General features: G+C 43.0%; 6 protein-coding genes across 8 annotated transcripts in view; 2 read left to right on the top strand and 4 right to left on the bottom strand.

The window, feature by feature from the left end:
* LOC131892694 (serine/threonine-protein kinase RIO3-like) overlaps positions 1–205 on the bottom strand; it is a 2,048-nt gene extending 1,843 nt beyond the window's left edge. The window contains exon 1 of the mRNA XM_059242519.1: positions 3–205. Within this exon, the coding sequence (XP_059098502.1) occupies positions 3–205 (203 nt within the window). The remainder of the gene's footprint in view (positions 1–2) is intronic.
* LOC131893388 (tumor susceptibility gene 101 protein-like) overlaps positions 1–1,616 on the bottom strand; it is a 10,456-nt gene extending 8,840 nt beyond the window's left edge. The window contains exon 1 of one of the 3 annotated variants that reach the window (XM_059243393.1): positions 1,461–1,566. The gene's annotated coding sequence lies outside the window, so the exon portion shown is untranslated. Of the gene's footprint in view, positions 1–1,460 lie in introns of all 3 variants that reach the window. The other 2 variants (XM_059243394.1, XM_059243388.1) reach the window with 2 other exon arrangements.
* A 1,126-nt stretch (positions 1,617–2,742) lies between these two features.
* LOC131893390 (WD repeat-containing protein 82-like) lies at positions 2,743–4,851 on the top strand. Its single transcript, XM_059243397.1, has 3 exons — positions 2,743–3,883; positions 3,960–4,493; positions 4,649–4,851. Exons 1-2 carry the CDS (start codon positions 3,310–3,312, stop codon positions 4,334–4,336), a joined length of 951 nt encoding a protein of 316 aa, XP_059099380.1. The 5' UTR covers positions 2,743–3,309; the 3' UTR covers positions 4,337–4,493; positions 4,649–4,851.
* An 858-nt stretch (positions 4,852–5,709) lies between these two features.
* Positions 5,710–8,358, top strand: LOC131892696 (uncharacterized). Its single transcript, XM_059242520.1, has 5 exons — positions 5,710–5,806; positions 5,874–6,050; positions 7,738–7,903; positions 7,980–8,073; positions 8,263–8,358. Exons 1-5 carry the CDS (start codon positions 5,710–5,712, stop codon positions 8,356–8,358), a joined length of 630 nt encoding a protein of 209 aa, XP_059098503.1.
* Positions 8,359–8,466: 108 nt separating this feature from the next.
* Positions 8,467–11,057, bottom strand: LOC131893391 (thyroid hormone receptor alpha-A-like). The gene is made up of 2 exons (XM_059243398.1): positions 10,335–11,057; positions 8,467–9,496 (listed from the first exon to the last, which is right to left on the bottom strand). The coding sequence occupies exons 1-2, from the start codon at positions 10,894–10,896 to the stop codon at positions 9,279–9,281; spliced, it is 780 nt and encodes a 259-aa protein (XP_059099381.1). The 5' UTR covers positions 10,897–11,057; the 3' UTR covers positions 8,467–9,278.
* A 737-nt stretch (positions 11,058–11,794) lies between these two features.
* LOC131893394 (putative transporter svop-1) lies at positions 11,795–13,512 on the bottom strand. The gene has a single exon (XM_059243402.1). The coding sequence runs from the start codon at positions 13,510–13,512 to the stop codon at positions 11,911–11,913; it is 1,602 nt and encodes a 533-aa protein (XP_059099385.1). The 3' UTR covers positions 11,795–11,910.
* Between the last annotated feature and the right edge of the window lie 1,591 nt (positions 13,513–15,103).

The raw sequence follows: 15,103 nt of genomic DNA on the forward strand, positions 1-15,103 counted from the left end.
ACGTGGCATCGTCAAGTGGAAATTGCGAATCCAAGTTCAGTGTCTCGAAATCGATTTCTGATTGAATATCAAATTGGATGGGATTTTCCTTGGCCTGGAGATCGCGCGCTAGCTCTTCAGACATCACATCATTTAATGAAGGTGTTTCCAGAGTAGTGCCACCGCTCACATTAGCCGTCACGCCCCAAGGATTAGCCGCAGCCATCGTTATTGATCTCTTGTATAAAAGTAAATGCCTAATTCCTTCCTGTTAGCGGGTCAGGATGAACAGAATCTCCAGGAAGAAGCCGGCCCTCGGATCCGATACTAACTCTAGTCTGAGCAAAACTTGACCGAAGATCAGAACGAAAAAGCGATTGCACCATGCGCAGTAACTTCAGATTTAGTCGAGATTAGGGGGACTTTGTTACGGGCAGCAGGAGGAAGCAATGACGTCGTATACTACATTACTACATTACTACCTACTAGGACGGCTTGAACGCAGTGAATGCTCTAGTATGACTTCGATGGGACAGGGTTGCCAGCAGTGCTTGGCACTTCAATACATGATCCTTTGAAACTGAATGTAACTTCGAGATGTCTAATTCATTTATATAGAAGGATTTATTCAGACACTGGAAAACCTTGCCAGATTCACTGTGGAAGAGGTTTTTTTTCAAAAGGGCAGAAACGTAAATTTGTTGGTAAATGATTGTACCTTGCATCATAATGTTGTGTTGTGTTTAAGGTTTTTTTTTAATCCTTTTTTTCGGACTTCCTCACCGCTACAGTTCAAGGCAAAATACGTTCTCACTCTACTTAACTTTATATTCATACATCTGATCCACCAAAGAATTAAAGCAGATCTGGCAAGCCATTGAATGTAGGGTTGATCAGGAATTTTCATTAAACAATTGTCCAAGTCTGACTTGTTCTAATAATTAGCCTGGTTTCACTTTTTTACGATGTATTTACATCAAGTTCGTTAGATGATCTTAATTGGCAGTGGTGTGGATGTAAATGGCTCTAAAAACAATGGATTGAATAATTTGCAATTGTTCCAGTATTATGATTCATGAGTGTTACTGTCATTATCTCTAATACACTTAAAAGTGATAAGAATTCCGAGAGCCGCTTTCCATTACGCTTCATGATTTTGAGGTATACCTAGGGGAGAATGCAAGCTGTTTGCTTCAAGTTGCCTCGAAATTTGAACCTCTACCAAAAAAATTGAAACTCAACACCGCAGAAATACTTGAACAAAGTGGTCATACTCGAGATCAAACAAGCAACCCTGTTGTTCCACAGGTTATGACTAAACCCGGTAGAGGGCGCACAACTAAGATCCAGCCTTAATCACAATTTGCATGTTGTTACTTCTACACAAAATAGTCATGAGACGATTCGTATTTCGATCTAAATGACATCGATAGCTTCTAAAGATGTCTACTGATAATTTGAATACATTTGATGGCACGTACCTTAAATCCGAACCGATGACTGAGTCACTTAATGTTACCGTCGATAGACGTCCTTCTCAGACGTTTGTTTACTTCGTCCTCCGTAATCTGGGCGGCGTCAAAGCTAAGCTTTTTATTGGTTCAGCTGATTATAACATGAAGATAAAGCCAAGTCTGCCAGCCATACAGTATGCCAAGAGCTAATCATGTAAAAACAAAGCAATTCTTACCATAGATTGGTTGAGATAGTTTCATTTTTATAAACTATCAAGCTGGAGGGATGCCTCTATAATGTTGATTAAAAAAAGAAACATTGAATCATATTTAAACTAATTTGATGCATGCAATTCGAATGTCTTTGATTCATGAACATATTCCGTCCAAGATTGATTTGATCGCCATTTAAGTGGTTGCGTGTATATTCTGGAAGCGGTGAAGAGTGACGCTTAACCTAAGGATGGTCAAAAAGTCACATTGCACACACTGAAATTTACTTTGAATGCTATTGCGACAAATTACCACTGAGAATGAATAATCTAACTGTGTCTTTCCCACAATAGTCTTTGTTAAACCACCGAACTGACTATTTTATTTCACAATCAAATCAAGGGCGTCCTATAATCTGCACCCTTTGATTTAGAAACTATTGACAAGTCTCAATAATCCAACAGAGCCTCAAATCCCCGACAGGCAAATTTCCAACTAATGGTGATGGCCGGAAATGGTCACCCTTTAAGCCAGTCAAGCGTACAAGAGGAGTCGATCCGTGTCTGTCGGCGTCACCCTAGAAAATAACTTGGGAGTTGGGTCCCCTTGTTACTCTATGGTCAGTGCCTCTATATCTGGGACGTTTTTGAAAATTGTGCGATTTAACTTGGCGTGAATAAATTGTGCCTGGTAGTTTGGTTATTTACCTATCTATGTGCTTTTAAAAAATAGGCCTTTCAAAAAGAGATTTATATTAGTAAAACGGACAATTTCTATATTTCATTAATTGTTCTGGTAATCATTTGTAGCAAGGACATAAGATATGAAGATCAAAAGTTTTTTTCAGGAGAAATGAGAAAATCAAGTAGTTCTGGGCGTCTAAACATGAGGATTGAAAACTGTCCATGGCAGTTCCAACGCGCCTCAATAATGTGCCTTATCAAATCCAATTGGAAATGAAGCCACTAATGGTGATTAAATTGCCATATTTAAGACATTTACACTTTTTCCCGTCAGTCATCTGGCAGCACTGAGTTTGCTGAGTTTCCTTACTTGAGAAGCCGATCTTGTTCAGCTTATGGAGTGAGAGCGCCTGTTTGTAGCTGACGCCACCCAGTGCTTCCCTCTACTGACAAGCCGTGCTAGCCGTGCCTCTATAGCCGTGATCCGTCCCCGACCGACAGCGCCTCTGGCCCTCCTTCACTCTCGCTCTCTGCTTGTGCAGGCTTTGGCTGGTGTGAGTGCGGTTGGTCGGGCTGAGTGGGTGGGTTTGTGCCCGCTTGTCCTCATCATAGGTCTCAGTGATCTGGCGCCTTTTTCCTCGCCTTTGGCCAACGGGTCGAGTGAAGGCTTGCCGGCCGCTCACACGCCCGTCGCCTCGAGCCCGGCCGGCCCGGCTTTATCGCTGGCCGGTTGTCATGCGGCTAGCACCACGGCCAGCTCGCCGACCACCCACCACGCACCTCCGCCGGAACCGCCGCATCTTCGGCATCAAAGCCGGAGCGGCTCTCATCCAGCAGCTGGGACGGGTCAGCCCGCCCAGCCGTCGCAACCGTCGGCCTCGTCCGCCCAGCGTCGTCGCCGGTCCAGCTCGAGTTCTGGCCGCAGCAGTACCAAGTCCACCACGCGGAGTTCGACCTCGTCCAACCCGGAAGTGATCATCATGAAGCTGATCGACCCCGTGATCCGCTCGATGCGGGTAGGGAAGGTGTTCAAAGATAACACCGAGACCGTGAATCACATGAACTTTTCGGGCTGCGGAGGGTTCATGATATCCTCGGCCGAGGACGATCAGATCATCATCTACGATTGTGAAAAAGGCGTGCAGAAGAAATCGGTGAACTCCAAAAAATATGGGGTGGATTTGATTCACTTCACACACCAGAACAAAAATAACGTGGTCCACGCTTCCACCAAAGAGAACGACATCATTCGCTTACTCGACGTGCACGAAAACAAATATCTACAGTACTTTCGGGGTCACTCCAAGAAAGTGGTGGCCTTGTGCATGTCGCCCACTGACGACTCGTTCTTGAGTGGCTCCACCGACAAAACTGTCCGACTGTGGGATCTTCGCTCACCCACGTGTCAAGGACTGATGCACCTGGCTGGCCGTCCCGTGGCTGCCTTCGATCCCGAGGGCCTCATTTTCGCGGCCGGCATCAATTCCGAGAGTGTCAAGCTCTACGATCTCCGCAGTTTCGACAAAGGCCCTTTCTCGTCGTTCAAGTTCAATGGTACAGTTTGAATAGTCATTCATAAACCGCGCTGGACTTGGGCTCTCTTGAATCTAATTTAAACATTCTCTTTCAGTTGACAAAGACATTGAATGGACGGGATTGAAATTCAGCCCCGATGGCAAGTCCATTCTAGTCTCCACCAATGGCTCGTTTATTCGCTTAATCGATTCCTTTGGTGGATCCACCCTTCAAACTTGCACGGGTCATCTCAATTCCAAGAATTTGCCTCTGGAAGCTTCTTTCTCGCCGGATTCTCAATTCATCATCTCCGGTTCCACGGACGGACGGCTGCATATTTGGAATGCGGAGAGTGGCGCAAAAGTGTGTGTTCTTAACGGGGACCATTCAGGACCGGTCCAGTGTGTTCAGTTCAATCCCAAGTACATGCTCATGGCGTCAGCTTGCAAAAACATGGCCTTTTGGCTTCCTAGTGTAGACGAAGATGTCTGATGACACGATCAGACTACGCTCGAAACTTAAATATTACGTGTCGGGGTCCATGCGGGGTCCGAAAAAAGAGGAGCCCTAGATCCTCAAAAAACACGGGTTGAAAGGGGTCAAGGAGGGTGCCCCTTCGGTGAGAAGAAACATTGAATATCTCTAAGAGGTAAGCGGAGCTTTTCCACAACTTAAAAGAATTACAAACACTTGGAAACGCTATTTGAGCAAAGCTTTCACTCAATGGATCATTCAAGCGTCCGAGCAAAATATATGTTCTTCATGACAATGTTCCGCATTCGAAAATACTTTACTCTCTTCCAGATCTGATGTCAAACCATAATCCAAAAAACCAAAGAGGAAACCCGGCAACACCTTTCTTTTGTCTCTATCTATCTCTCTTTCACATCATAGATGGCCACACCGAAGACCCTCTTTCAGCTTGTAATGTTAGTCAGACCAAAGTATTCACTTGTTCCTTGTGTAAGTGTGCTTGATGATATATTATATATATATATAAATTCGTATGTGAGTGTTGCTGATAATTTTGCTATTGTACAGTATTAGAATACTGATACGATTGGTTGGCTTCAAGAAAACATAAGAAGCATGCCTCGCCCCGTGGGTCTCTCGCAAACTGAGGTACATGTAATGCTTTGATTTCAGGATCGGAAGTTGCTTAGATATATCCTTCCCTTTCACGCACCTCTCTTTCCAAATCAAGAACGGCAACGTTTTTATTTCCCCTTGTTTCGCCTTGGCATAACTAACAAACCGATTTTGGATGGTAGCTTGTTTCCCCTCTTATTCTTGGATAAATCGTTCTTGGATAAATTGTTTTTCGGACTTGCTCTGTGTAAACAATTAAGCCTCTTTCATCCCTCTTCAGTCTATCTAGTCTGTACTTATTGCCGCCCAATTTGTTATTGTATCGACACCAAAAACTTTTATAAACACATCTTGAGATCTCAAAACACTTTCCCCTTCATGAAAAAGAAAATCAAATTTTTTGACAATCGGCATGTCAAGTATCAAACTAGCTTTGCTCAAATAGAACTGTTTCATATAACGCAATAGATAACCACTCTAACTAAAATCAAGACACCTTAAAACCATTCAAGTTCAGATTCGTCCGAAACAAAACCCCCAAAAGTATAAAATGCATCATTCTGATAAATGTACCGTGTACCATTCATGAACAACCACATGTTGAGCATCAGTATTGCAGTTGAAGACGATGTAGCGTAACCAAAATTTGAGTTGCAAATAAAAAAGCGAATTTCAAAGAAGTATTCGAAGCCAAATCGCAACGAGAACACGCAAATGTCAGATCCAACCCATAAAAAGGGTACAATCGCCGTCGATTGGTTGTCAGTTCGCTCAAGATGATCAAGGGGTGCTTCTCAATTGTGTTGTGTCTCCAAGTGGCCCTTGTGGCTACTCAGATCTTTCGATTACCTGAAAAATCTTCTTGTGAAACACGTGAGTCAAAACGCTCAGATTGAAAGCGGGACTGATTTCACGCCAGGGACTTCTGCTTGGGTTGCAGGGAAAATTCATTTTACGCGCCAAGGGAAGAACTACCACTTGTCTTGGCTCGAGGCTGGCAGGAATATCGAGTTCACATGGGAGGGTGCCCGGAATTACTGTCGCAAATTCTGCATGGATTCCATTACAATCGACTCTGAGCAGGAGAATCAAATGGTGAAAACAATTTTGAGACGCGGTAAGTCAATTAATTGGGACAGAAGCAAGAACATGAACTGCTAGGGTTGTTTGTGTTTTCTTTTTGTTTCCTGTTACTGCGAAGCAGGAATATCTATGTATTGGACGAGGGCTAGGGATTGCCATTTTCGTCACAAGGCAACCTCTTGTAGCAATAACTCAGAGTCGTTTGCTGAAAAACTCAGGAATCAATTTTCCGTACCCAAAAACCCACAACTCATTTTTGAAGAACTTTTCGCCCAGAGAAACTCATGGGACTCGAGTCATGTTTTCGATTCGTTCACAACCCGGATGATTGTTGATTCTCGAAGGATCAAACAACTTTTCAAAGCATTGTCCAGTCTCTTCAGCTACAGGGTGGCCGGAAATAACGGCAATAAATCAATTTGGCAACAAGGGCAAATTCCGATAACAATGGGATTGTCATACGAAATAATTAATTCATTAAGCACCCAAAACAGAAATTCCGAGTGTATCACTTCATATGGTTTTCATTTGCGACTATCACAGCCTCCAAATTACGACGAACTCGATCATAGTTGGCACAGACGGATAACAGATTTGGCAATACTCATTCACCATGACTGATTTACCTTTCCCTGCAAGGGAGAATAATGGTGGCTTTGCGAAATTCACTTCTGTTTATTGGAAAGTATAAAATGAAACAGGAAACCTTGGCAATGGCCAAGGTTCAAATATTTACGGGTGAAATTTTGACTTGAATGTTTCATCGATTCGTTTTTTTGCTCAACAAGAGAAATTGCCTTTATTACTCCTTTATTAGCAGCTGATTGATGATATCAGCACAAATTTTGGGAGGCCACAAGAGTACTTTTCAATACAATAGAAGTACAAAAAACCAAAGATACAAACCACAATATTAGAGAAAAACGTTTCTAAGGTTACAAAAAGGTCTTCTGAAAAAATAGAAAGTTCTTTAGTAGGAAGAATAAGTCCAGAAATATATTTTTTCATCTAAAAAGTGATTTTTAGGCACCTTAATGAGTAATTCTGTGACAGTTTATTAAAACACAATGCTGCATGAAGCATTCTCTTTATGGATAGATGAACTGGAACTCTAATTTAATCCCTTAACAAAGAACTATTAAGCCTCAAAAATGCAGTAACTTCCCAAAACTTGACGGTGACGTCATCTTCCTTTCCTGCTTCTATGTCCCAATTCTGCCCCCCTCCCTGTACAAACCCCAACTGATTCTATTCTCTATGACATGCACCAACTAAATGACGTTATTTTTCAATGACAAACTTCAACGACAAAGAATCATGGCAACTATCTTGAAAAGGCCAACAAATTTATTAAGCTTAAACTTAGCCTTCGTAATTGCTTCAACAATTGGCTTTGAAGGTTTAGCCCTTGGCATTTGCCAATTGTTAATCAAAATTCCTTGAATTATTTTTCATCCCAAAATGTCAACAAAAGTTCAAGTAAAATGGAATGAAATTAGATTTTGGGCAATCAACTTCTTCAAGATTCTTGCCCTAACTTAGACTTGTCACAACTTTAAAACTTTTTTCTAAAAAAGAATGCAAGAAACCCCCTAGATTCCTTCACTATCCAACTGAACCATCAAACATACCCGCATGAAATAACCCTTGCCGATGAAGATCAAAGAATTTGCATTCGTTGGAAAACCGACTTCATCATCCATAATCGGTTGTCTTTTTAGAGTCCATCCCCTATATTTGGACTGGTGGTCACAAATGTAACTTTCGTGGTTGTGAGAGAGAGGATCTTCAGCCAGCCATCGAGAACGGATGGTATTGGGCACCCACTGGGATTAGAATCCGTCCACCTGGTCAATGTCAAGAATGCGATTGGTCAAACACTGGAGGGTAAGAAGGTTGAGCTTTCCTGAGGGTGAACTCTAATTGGATTTAGCTCATGTAAGCGATCTCAAATGTGTTTCAGATTGAGAGAGCCTCAACCAGACAATCGAGAGTTTAGATCCGCAACCGGAAGTCAAGATGAGGCTTGCATTGCCATTCTCAACGATTTCTACCAAGTAAGATATTAATATACTACTAACTAGTTGATATTACGGCTTGAATTCAGGTTGAGAAAATCTCTATACCGTGATGAATTGTCTGGGTTGCAAGTTCAAAAATCCTTCTCTATGCCTGCTTGACATTCGGTGGAGGAAAAGAATAAATCCTTTTTTTAGAACTAAATTGTTTCCGTCTTACTGTTTCAGGATGGCATCCGTTGGCACGATGTTGGTTGCCGACATACTAAGCCGGTGATTTGCCAGGATGTGGAAATCCTCCTTAACTATGTGAACGTTGATTAGTGAGCGGTCTTATCCTGCTTTGACCTTGTTAGAAGAGATTTACTAGCCCTTTCCAGGGTAAGAAAGGAAAGCTTATGAAAATAAATAAGAAGACCCACTCAATACAATGTAACGTATACTGTATATTTGTGCATATAGAAGGTACGCGTCGAACTGGATTGTACACCTGACTAGAGCTCAAGACAAGGACGAGTTCAAGCCCATAAAGTCCCAAATGTTGAAGGGGGATCCTTGGCGATTTGAAGAGAGCAAAAACATGTCAAAGGCAGGGCAAAATTTTAATTGCTCGATGAGCCCCGAGAAACACGTCAATTCCAATCAAAATTGAACTGAACAACGTTAAAGCTTTCATTATTGATCGTTATGAAAACAATGTATGAAATCATATACGAAGATTCTCTCTTGAGGCAAGGACTGCTTTGTTTAGGAAAAGGTTGATCAATTCTGAATTTCAACAACAAGGGTGGCCTTCTTCTTAACTCAATTTCATGATCAGGTACCGTTGAAGGGGCAACTCATTCTTAGGATGGAATTGCACTGTCAATTCAATATCTTTTATTCGCTGGGGAGGGCTCTCAGGAAGGCTAAAGTTGGGGTTGATTTATTGAGATTTAAAACGATCCGTTTTCAAATTTCCCGCTCTGGCCACCTGGCATGAGACAGTGAGCAAGTACAAAAAGAAGAGGTCTTTGGCGCCACTCGTGGCTCCACGTGTTGTTGAGTGATTGACGGGGTGGGACTCAAAAACTTGGGGCGTCGACTACTTTGTGCGGTAAGTTCAAGTCGGAGGGCGTCTCCAGTAAGACGAAATTGAGAGAGGGGAACATTCTCTCACTGGCAAACGGAGCCAGTCGGACAGCCCTTGCCGTAAGAGAGGACATTAATCCACAGAGAAGAAGGATCCATAGGTAGAATATTAATTAGATCTGCATGGAAGGATACTCGAAATTGGGGTAGCTGAAAAAGGAGCTCACACTCCGATCTTGATATCCCTGGTATGGGATCATTGTGGGGTCGCAATTGGGCCACACCATTTCCAGTGGAATGGCTGGCTCGTAGTACGGTTGAATGTGGTTCATTCCAGAATAACGACCATTAGACCATTTTGGGGCCATGGGATTTTCCTCCTGAAGAATTTCTGTAAAATCAAGCATATATATTAGCCACCATGACAACATGAAAATATTCCCTTGAAGGATTGATAAGATATATCAAAATAGGATGGAAATGTGCTCAATTCCAAATGAAAGAATATATTTTTTATTTTGGAACAAATCATGCAAAAAAAGCGAGAGGACGTTTGCGCTGCTACAAGACTGAATGGGCAACAAAAATCGGTCTTGGTAGTGAAGGCCTCATAGAAGCATGCTCAACCCTTTGTCTGCAATGCGATGGGTCATTGGAAATAATATAGAATTTCGTTCTGATCCAAGGAAGAATTAACAGAAAAAGCAAGACACAAAGAAAGGACAAAGGAAAGCACGAATCGAAGTCAGACACTTAATCACAAGACATAAAACTGAGAGAAAAAAATGTTAAACAAAAGTCGGATGAATCTAGAAATAATCATTTTGCGGAAAGAAGGCTTGAGCCTTTGCTTTCCTGAGGACAGGTGTTTCAATTTTTGGGTGGTGTGTGTTGGTGAGAAAAGAGGTGAAGATTTCACATGAATTGTAATTTTGAGTTCCCATCCGCATCTAACTTTTAAAGTTTGATTATGATCAATTTGAAAGATACCGAAGTAGTGCGTCTTTGGTGCAGAGTTCTATAGTGATAAGTGCAATTACTAGTGGTAGGCACACCGTTGGTTTTCTGCGATTCAACCTCTGTTGGAGCTACTACCACCGATTACCAATAGAAAGACTCAGTCTGGCCGCCAATATTTCCATTTCAACCACCAGGCAATTCCGATTCAATGTCTCGTAAATGAAATGTAAGAAGATGTAATGACTGTCTTTCAGCCTTCGGCTACCCACCATGAACATCCTGAAGTAATTCATCGGCCTGCGGACTCATTGAACCAGGAGAGTCGTACGGATTGATCTCGGTCTCCTGCCTGAAACTAGCAAAAGTTGGATAGAACGATTGAGCCATGGGTTCGGTCCTCTTCTCGATCGGAGACTCGTTTCCACTTCGGCAGGACACCACGTCTTTGTCGTCGTCGAAGGATCCACCCGTTTCGTTGGACTTCTCGCCCCATTGAAGGGCACTGATTTTCATTCCCACCTTCGTGCATTTGTCGAACCGGCATCGTTGACAGGCCTTTCTTGAGCTCACGTTGATGGAGCAAATACCATGGGTCTGGCCTTTGCATTTGTATTGGCGGTAATAGTTCTTTTCCACGGCCCGTCGGAAGAATTGCCGACAACAGAAACAGGAGATGGCTCCATAGTGCAAGTGATCCACTGCGGCGCCACCGCAAACCCAACAAGCTTTATTGTAATGGTAGGGCTTGCGTTTGATTTTCTTGGGCTCGGTGTCAAGTAGATGCGCAATCATCTTCAGGTTGGCGAAATTGTTGGTTTTGTCGGGACACATTGATCGAGCTGTTTACTGGGTATCTTCTCGTGTCAATCTGATGGATTGCTTTAAGTGGAGAGAGTATTTATAAACTGGCCACATCCCCCTCGTTGGTGTCCTGACAACCCGCAGATCTGAGAGGGAGGATGTAAATACCCAATTTGGGAAGGGATTAAAGAAACGTTGTGCCTACATTGGTGTGGGTAAAGAATATAACCGAAGTAAGTATCTCAACCACGAGGGGCCTAATCTGGAGCTTAAAGGAGTCAAATACAAAATTTGGGCGCCAATTTTCCCACCTAATCAAGAGCACGAGTCGTGGTCGGCAGGAAGGAAAACATGTGGATTGCAGCCAGTGGCTTATGAAATGACTTGAATTCCATGTGACATTAGAATACGTACTATTCACCTGTCATGTTTTTAAGGAAACGAAAAATCTTCCTGAAGCAGAATTTTCAATGTGTTTGACCATTATTTTGTCACGTTGCAATTCAATTTAGGTTCTTAAATCATCCTGCTATAAAACCCACAGTCAGGGGGTTCGCTCTTGGCTCAACTTGTTCGGCTTCATTCTGTTCATTTTCCTGACCACTTCCAAAGCTGAATCTAACCCTTCGATCAAGCCGGAGAGAGTGTCTACTCTCAATTACATGCTTCATTTCATATTTCTTGTCCTTTTAAATCTTCATGCCATTTTTCAAAATCACTTTCCCTTTGCCTTAAAAGTGAAATTTTGTCATAGGCTATTTACAGATGTTTAAGAAGCTTTTCACGAAATGTTTTCGACAACTCAACACATCATGATCTCGTTGAAAGCATTAGTTCCATCCACAATAATCAACGTTCAGCGGAACAAAATTAACATTTGTGAAAGCACATCAAATATTACAAGTTCAAATTGAATATAATGCGCACCAATCTTTAATGGAATATATTTTTACTTTTCTTAGCAAAGAAATGACAATTTTGATTAAAACGCAGTTATAATATCACAGACGAGTCAAACATCGTAGGTGTTGGATTTTGCTACAATCAACCATTAATGACTTTAGAGCCTCTCGGCGATTGCTCTCTCAACTCCTGTCCCCGAGTCTCCAAGGGAAGTAAGAAACAAACAATGGCTGCCATCACGGCCAAGGTCACATACACTCCAACAGCCCCAGACAAAGAGGCCGTAATCACGACTTGTGCCACATAAGGCGTTAACATGGCTCCAGCCCGAGCCATGGCGGAACACGCCCCAATCCCAACGGACCTCAAAATGGTAGGGTATACTTCGGGTGTGTACACATAAGCGGCTTGAAAAACCCCGGACGCGATGCCTCTCACGATGAATAAGATAGCTGTTACCCAAGTATGGTTCTTGGTGCATTGAAAGAGGAAGCAAAGCGTCCCGGCCAGGAGTAAAAACTCGATGGCCAGAGTTCGTCGCCGACCCAGGCGTTCAATCATGGATATAGTGATCATAATTCCGGGAAACTCAGCCAAGGTGGTCCAAAGCAAGTGTCCATAGTCCTTGCTATCCAGCGGAGAGCATTGGGCTGAGCATTTGTCTTTCCAATTATCGTCCAGACCACAAATGTCATCACCAGGAGATTCAAATATCTCTGTGGTCATGAGGAGGATTCCATAATAGATGAAGCTGGTGGTTGACCAAATGAACCATAGATATAAGGTTGTTCGTCGGAGCTCGTCGCTTAGTAAATCGGAGAAACTTCCTCGAGCATAAATAGTATTGACCATGTCTTCATCCACCGTCAAACGACCGAGAAGCATAGGCTTATTATTGTCTCTGGCTATTCTCTCAATTGTCTCCAAAGCTTGTTCACTGTGACCCTGAGCGGCATTTAATCTGGCGCTTTCAGGGAGCCACAGACAACAAAAGACAAATAGGAGAGATGGCAAGGCTGAAATGACCAAAAGCAGTCTCCACCCTCCTAGGGGCATGACAATTGCGGCCAGAAGAACCTCAAAGCACGCCCCCACCGCCCAGAAGCAATCGAGCAGAACCACGCATTTGGCGCGGAGTTTCGTTGGAAGGAACTCCGAATACAGGGTTACACTTTGTGGCACGCACCCAATTTGGAATCCCACCAAGAACCTCAAGAAAAGAACCCAATAGAAATTAGGGGCCATGGCGCTCAGGACTCCGTAGAAGAAGATGAAGAAGCTTGACAAGAGGAGGGCCTGCCTTCGACCATACTTGTCCGAGAATTTGCCCCAAAAGAGCGAGCTCAACATCATTCCTCCAAAGACAACTGTGGTGAGTAAGGCCTGGTTGTACTGACTAATACCCCACTCACATAGGAGTGCTGGGGACAAGATGCTCAGCAGCATGATCTCCATGGAGTCGGCCATCCAGCACAACCCCGTGACGAAGCTCAGGACGATTTGGAATTTACCAAATCCCAAGGCATTGACCGCTTCGGGCACGGTGAAGGTGTCGTCTGGCACGACGCCAGAAGTGGCAGCTGTGAGTTGAATGTCTGCGCCGATCAGGTAATCATCCATATCCACGATCTGACCCCCATGACCCTTCAGGTGAACGGGTTGCGGATGACGCTTGAACAAATACGGAGACTTTGACGCCGACGAGGCCGAGCTAGTTGAGCGTTGCAATCCGAGCCCACGCATGATTGCCACCTTTTTTACTTCACTCACTCACTATTTTTGTGCCAGCAAACAGTTGAACTTGGCATTTGATCAATGGGGTGAAAAATAGAGTCCCCACTGGGAATGCTGAATATGAGGTGGGTTTGAATTCCGAAAATTTCGACCGATTCTTCTCAATCTTCTTCGGTATTCGGTATGTTTGCGACTGTTTGAATGTGGACAAATTAGGGCGTTGTCATTTCCATACATGAATTTGATTGCAGACACAACGCCAAGGCAGAAATGTTTACCGGAATTTTGTATTCATCCCTTCACACTTCCCTGCGCCCTGGATTTCACAAAAAGAACACTGTCCGCTGGATTTTTCCCTGGGCCTCTGGTTTGAATGTCTTATTGCATTTCGGTTCGACGTTATCTTGTGGTTGACAAGGTTTTCTTTTCCTTCTACGCAATGGTCTCTCGGTTCTCCACTACTGTATATCACTCGTTGGAGGATTCTTGATTGAAAATTCAATTTCTAAATCTTTGCCGTCGATGATGATGATGACGACTCAAGAAAGTAAGTTGCTGAACCACTGGAAGAAGCCTCATCATTGTAAGCGAGATCACCGCCTCATCACTTCAATTTTGACAGTCTCTAACGCGAGGATTTGAGCGAGAGGGCCCATACATCATCAGGTTGGCTTGATCGGAGTTTTCCAGGTGCTGAAATACGGATAACAATTTGTCTTAATCTCGCCCATGTTCATTTCCAAAGTCAAACGAACAGTCTATTTCTACCATTTTTATCAACAATTGCCATGAGTTTTTCATTTAAGGATTCATGGAGCAAGTGTGAAATCGACCAAGTGGAAGAGTTTCCTTTAAAAGGTTGCGAAATTAACACCCCAGTCGACCGTTACGAACGTGGGTTGGTAGTTTATTTTTTAGCACAACGCAAGGCCAGGTTGGTGGTGGTGGTAGTGGTGATGGTGGCAAAGGTATGGTTGGTTGAATAGTTGTCATTGCCATATCGGCTATGATAGTGGCATGACTTGTGAGTTTAATTGCATTCGGAAAGGCCCCGCAGGAAGACATTTAGTCTATCATTTCAATTTTTGAGGCCTCCTTTTGGGAAGCAAATCCTGTTTTGAAGATCAAATTTACGTAACAGTCGATCTCATGACTTTTTTTGCTCCTAATGTATCCTTTCGGTTGAGTGCCAATCATCTAGGGTGTCGCCAAATCGCAAATCTAAAAACCGGTTCGGTTTTTTCCTTGTGACAACAGCATAATCTGATTGAAAGATTCTTAGACGGATTTTGGCTTTTTGATTAAGTTAAGGGCAATTCAAGCTTTGTTTATCCGCTGCCCTTAAATGATACTAGCTTTGTATTCTCGTTTCTTGAGTCTTGCCGAAAGATAAAATGCCCGACATTTCTAAGTAGCATCAATCGTTAATATCTCCCCAAAAGGCGCTTAAAGAATAGAGATAAATGGAACTTGTCAATTCTCAAGTAATCTGGTTTCAAGAACCTGCTTTCAATGTCATTGAAAAAAATGAGTGGGTCCAAAATTCCCTTATGATTTCCGACCCCCATCTATTCACATTATTGTTCGGAAGGTCAATACT

This window comes from Tigriopus californicus, chromosome 2 (assembly GCF_007210705.1).
Source record: "Tigriopus californicus strain San Diego chromosome 2, Tcal_SD_v2.1, whole genome shotgun sequence".
Lineage (NCBI taxonomy): Eukaryota > Metazoa > Arthropoda > Copepoda > Harpacticoida > Harpacticidae > Tigriopus > Tigriopus californicus.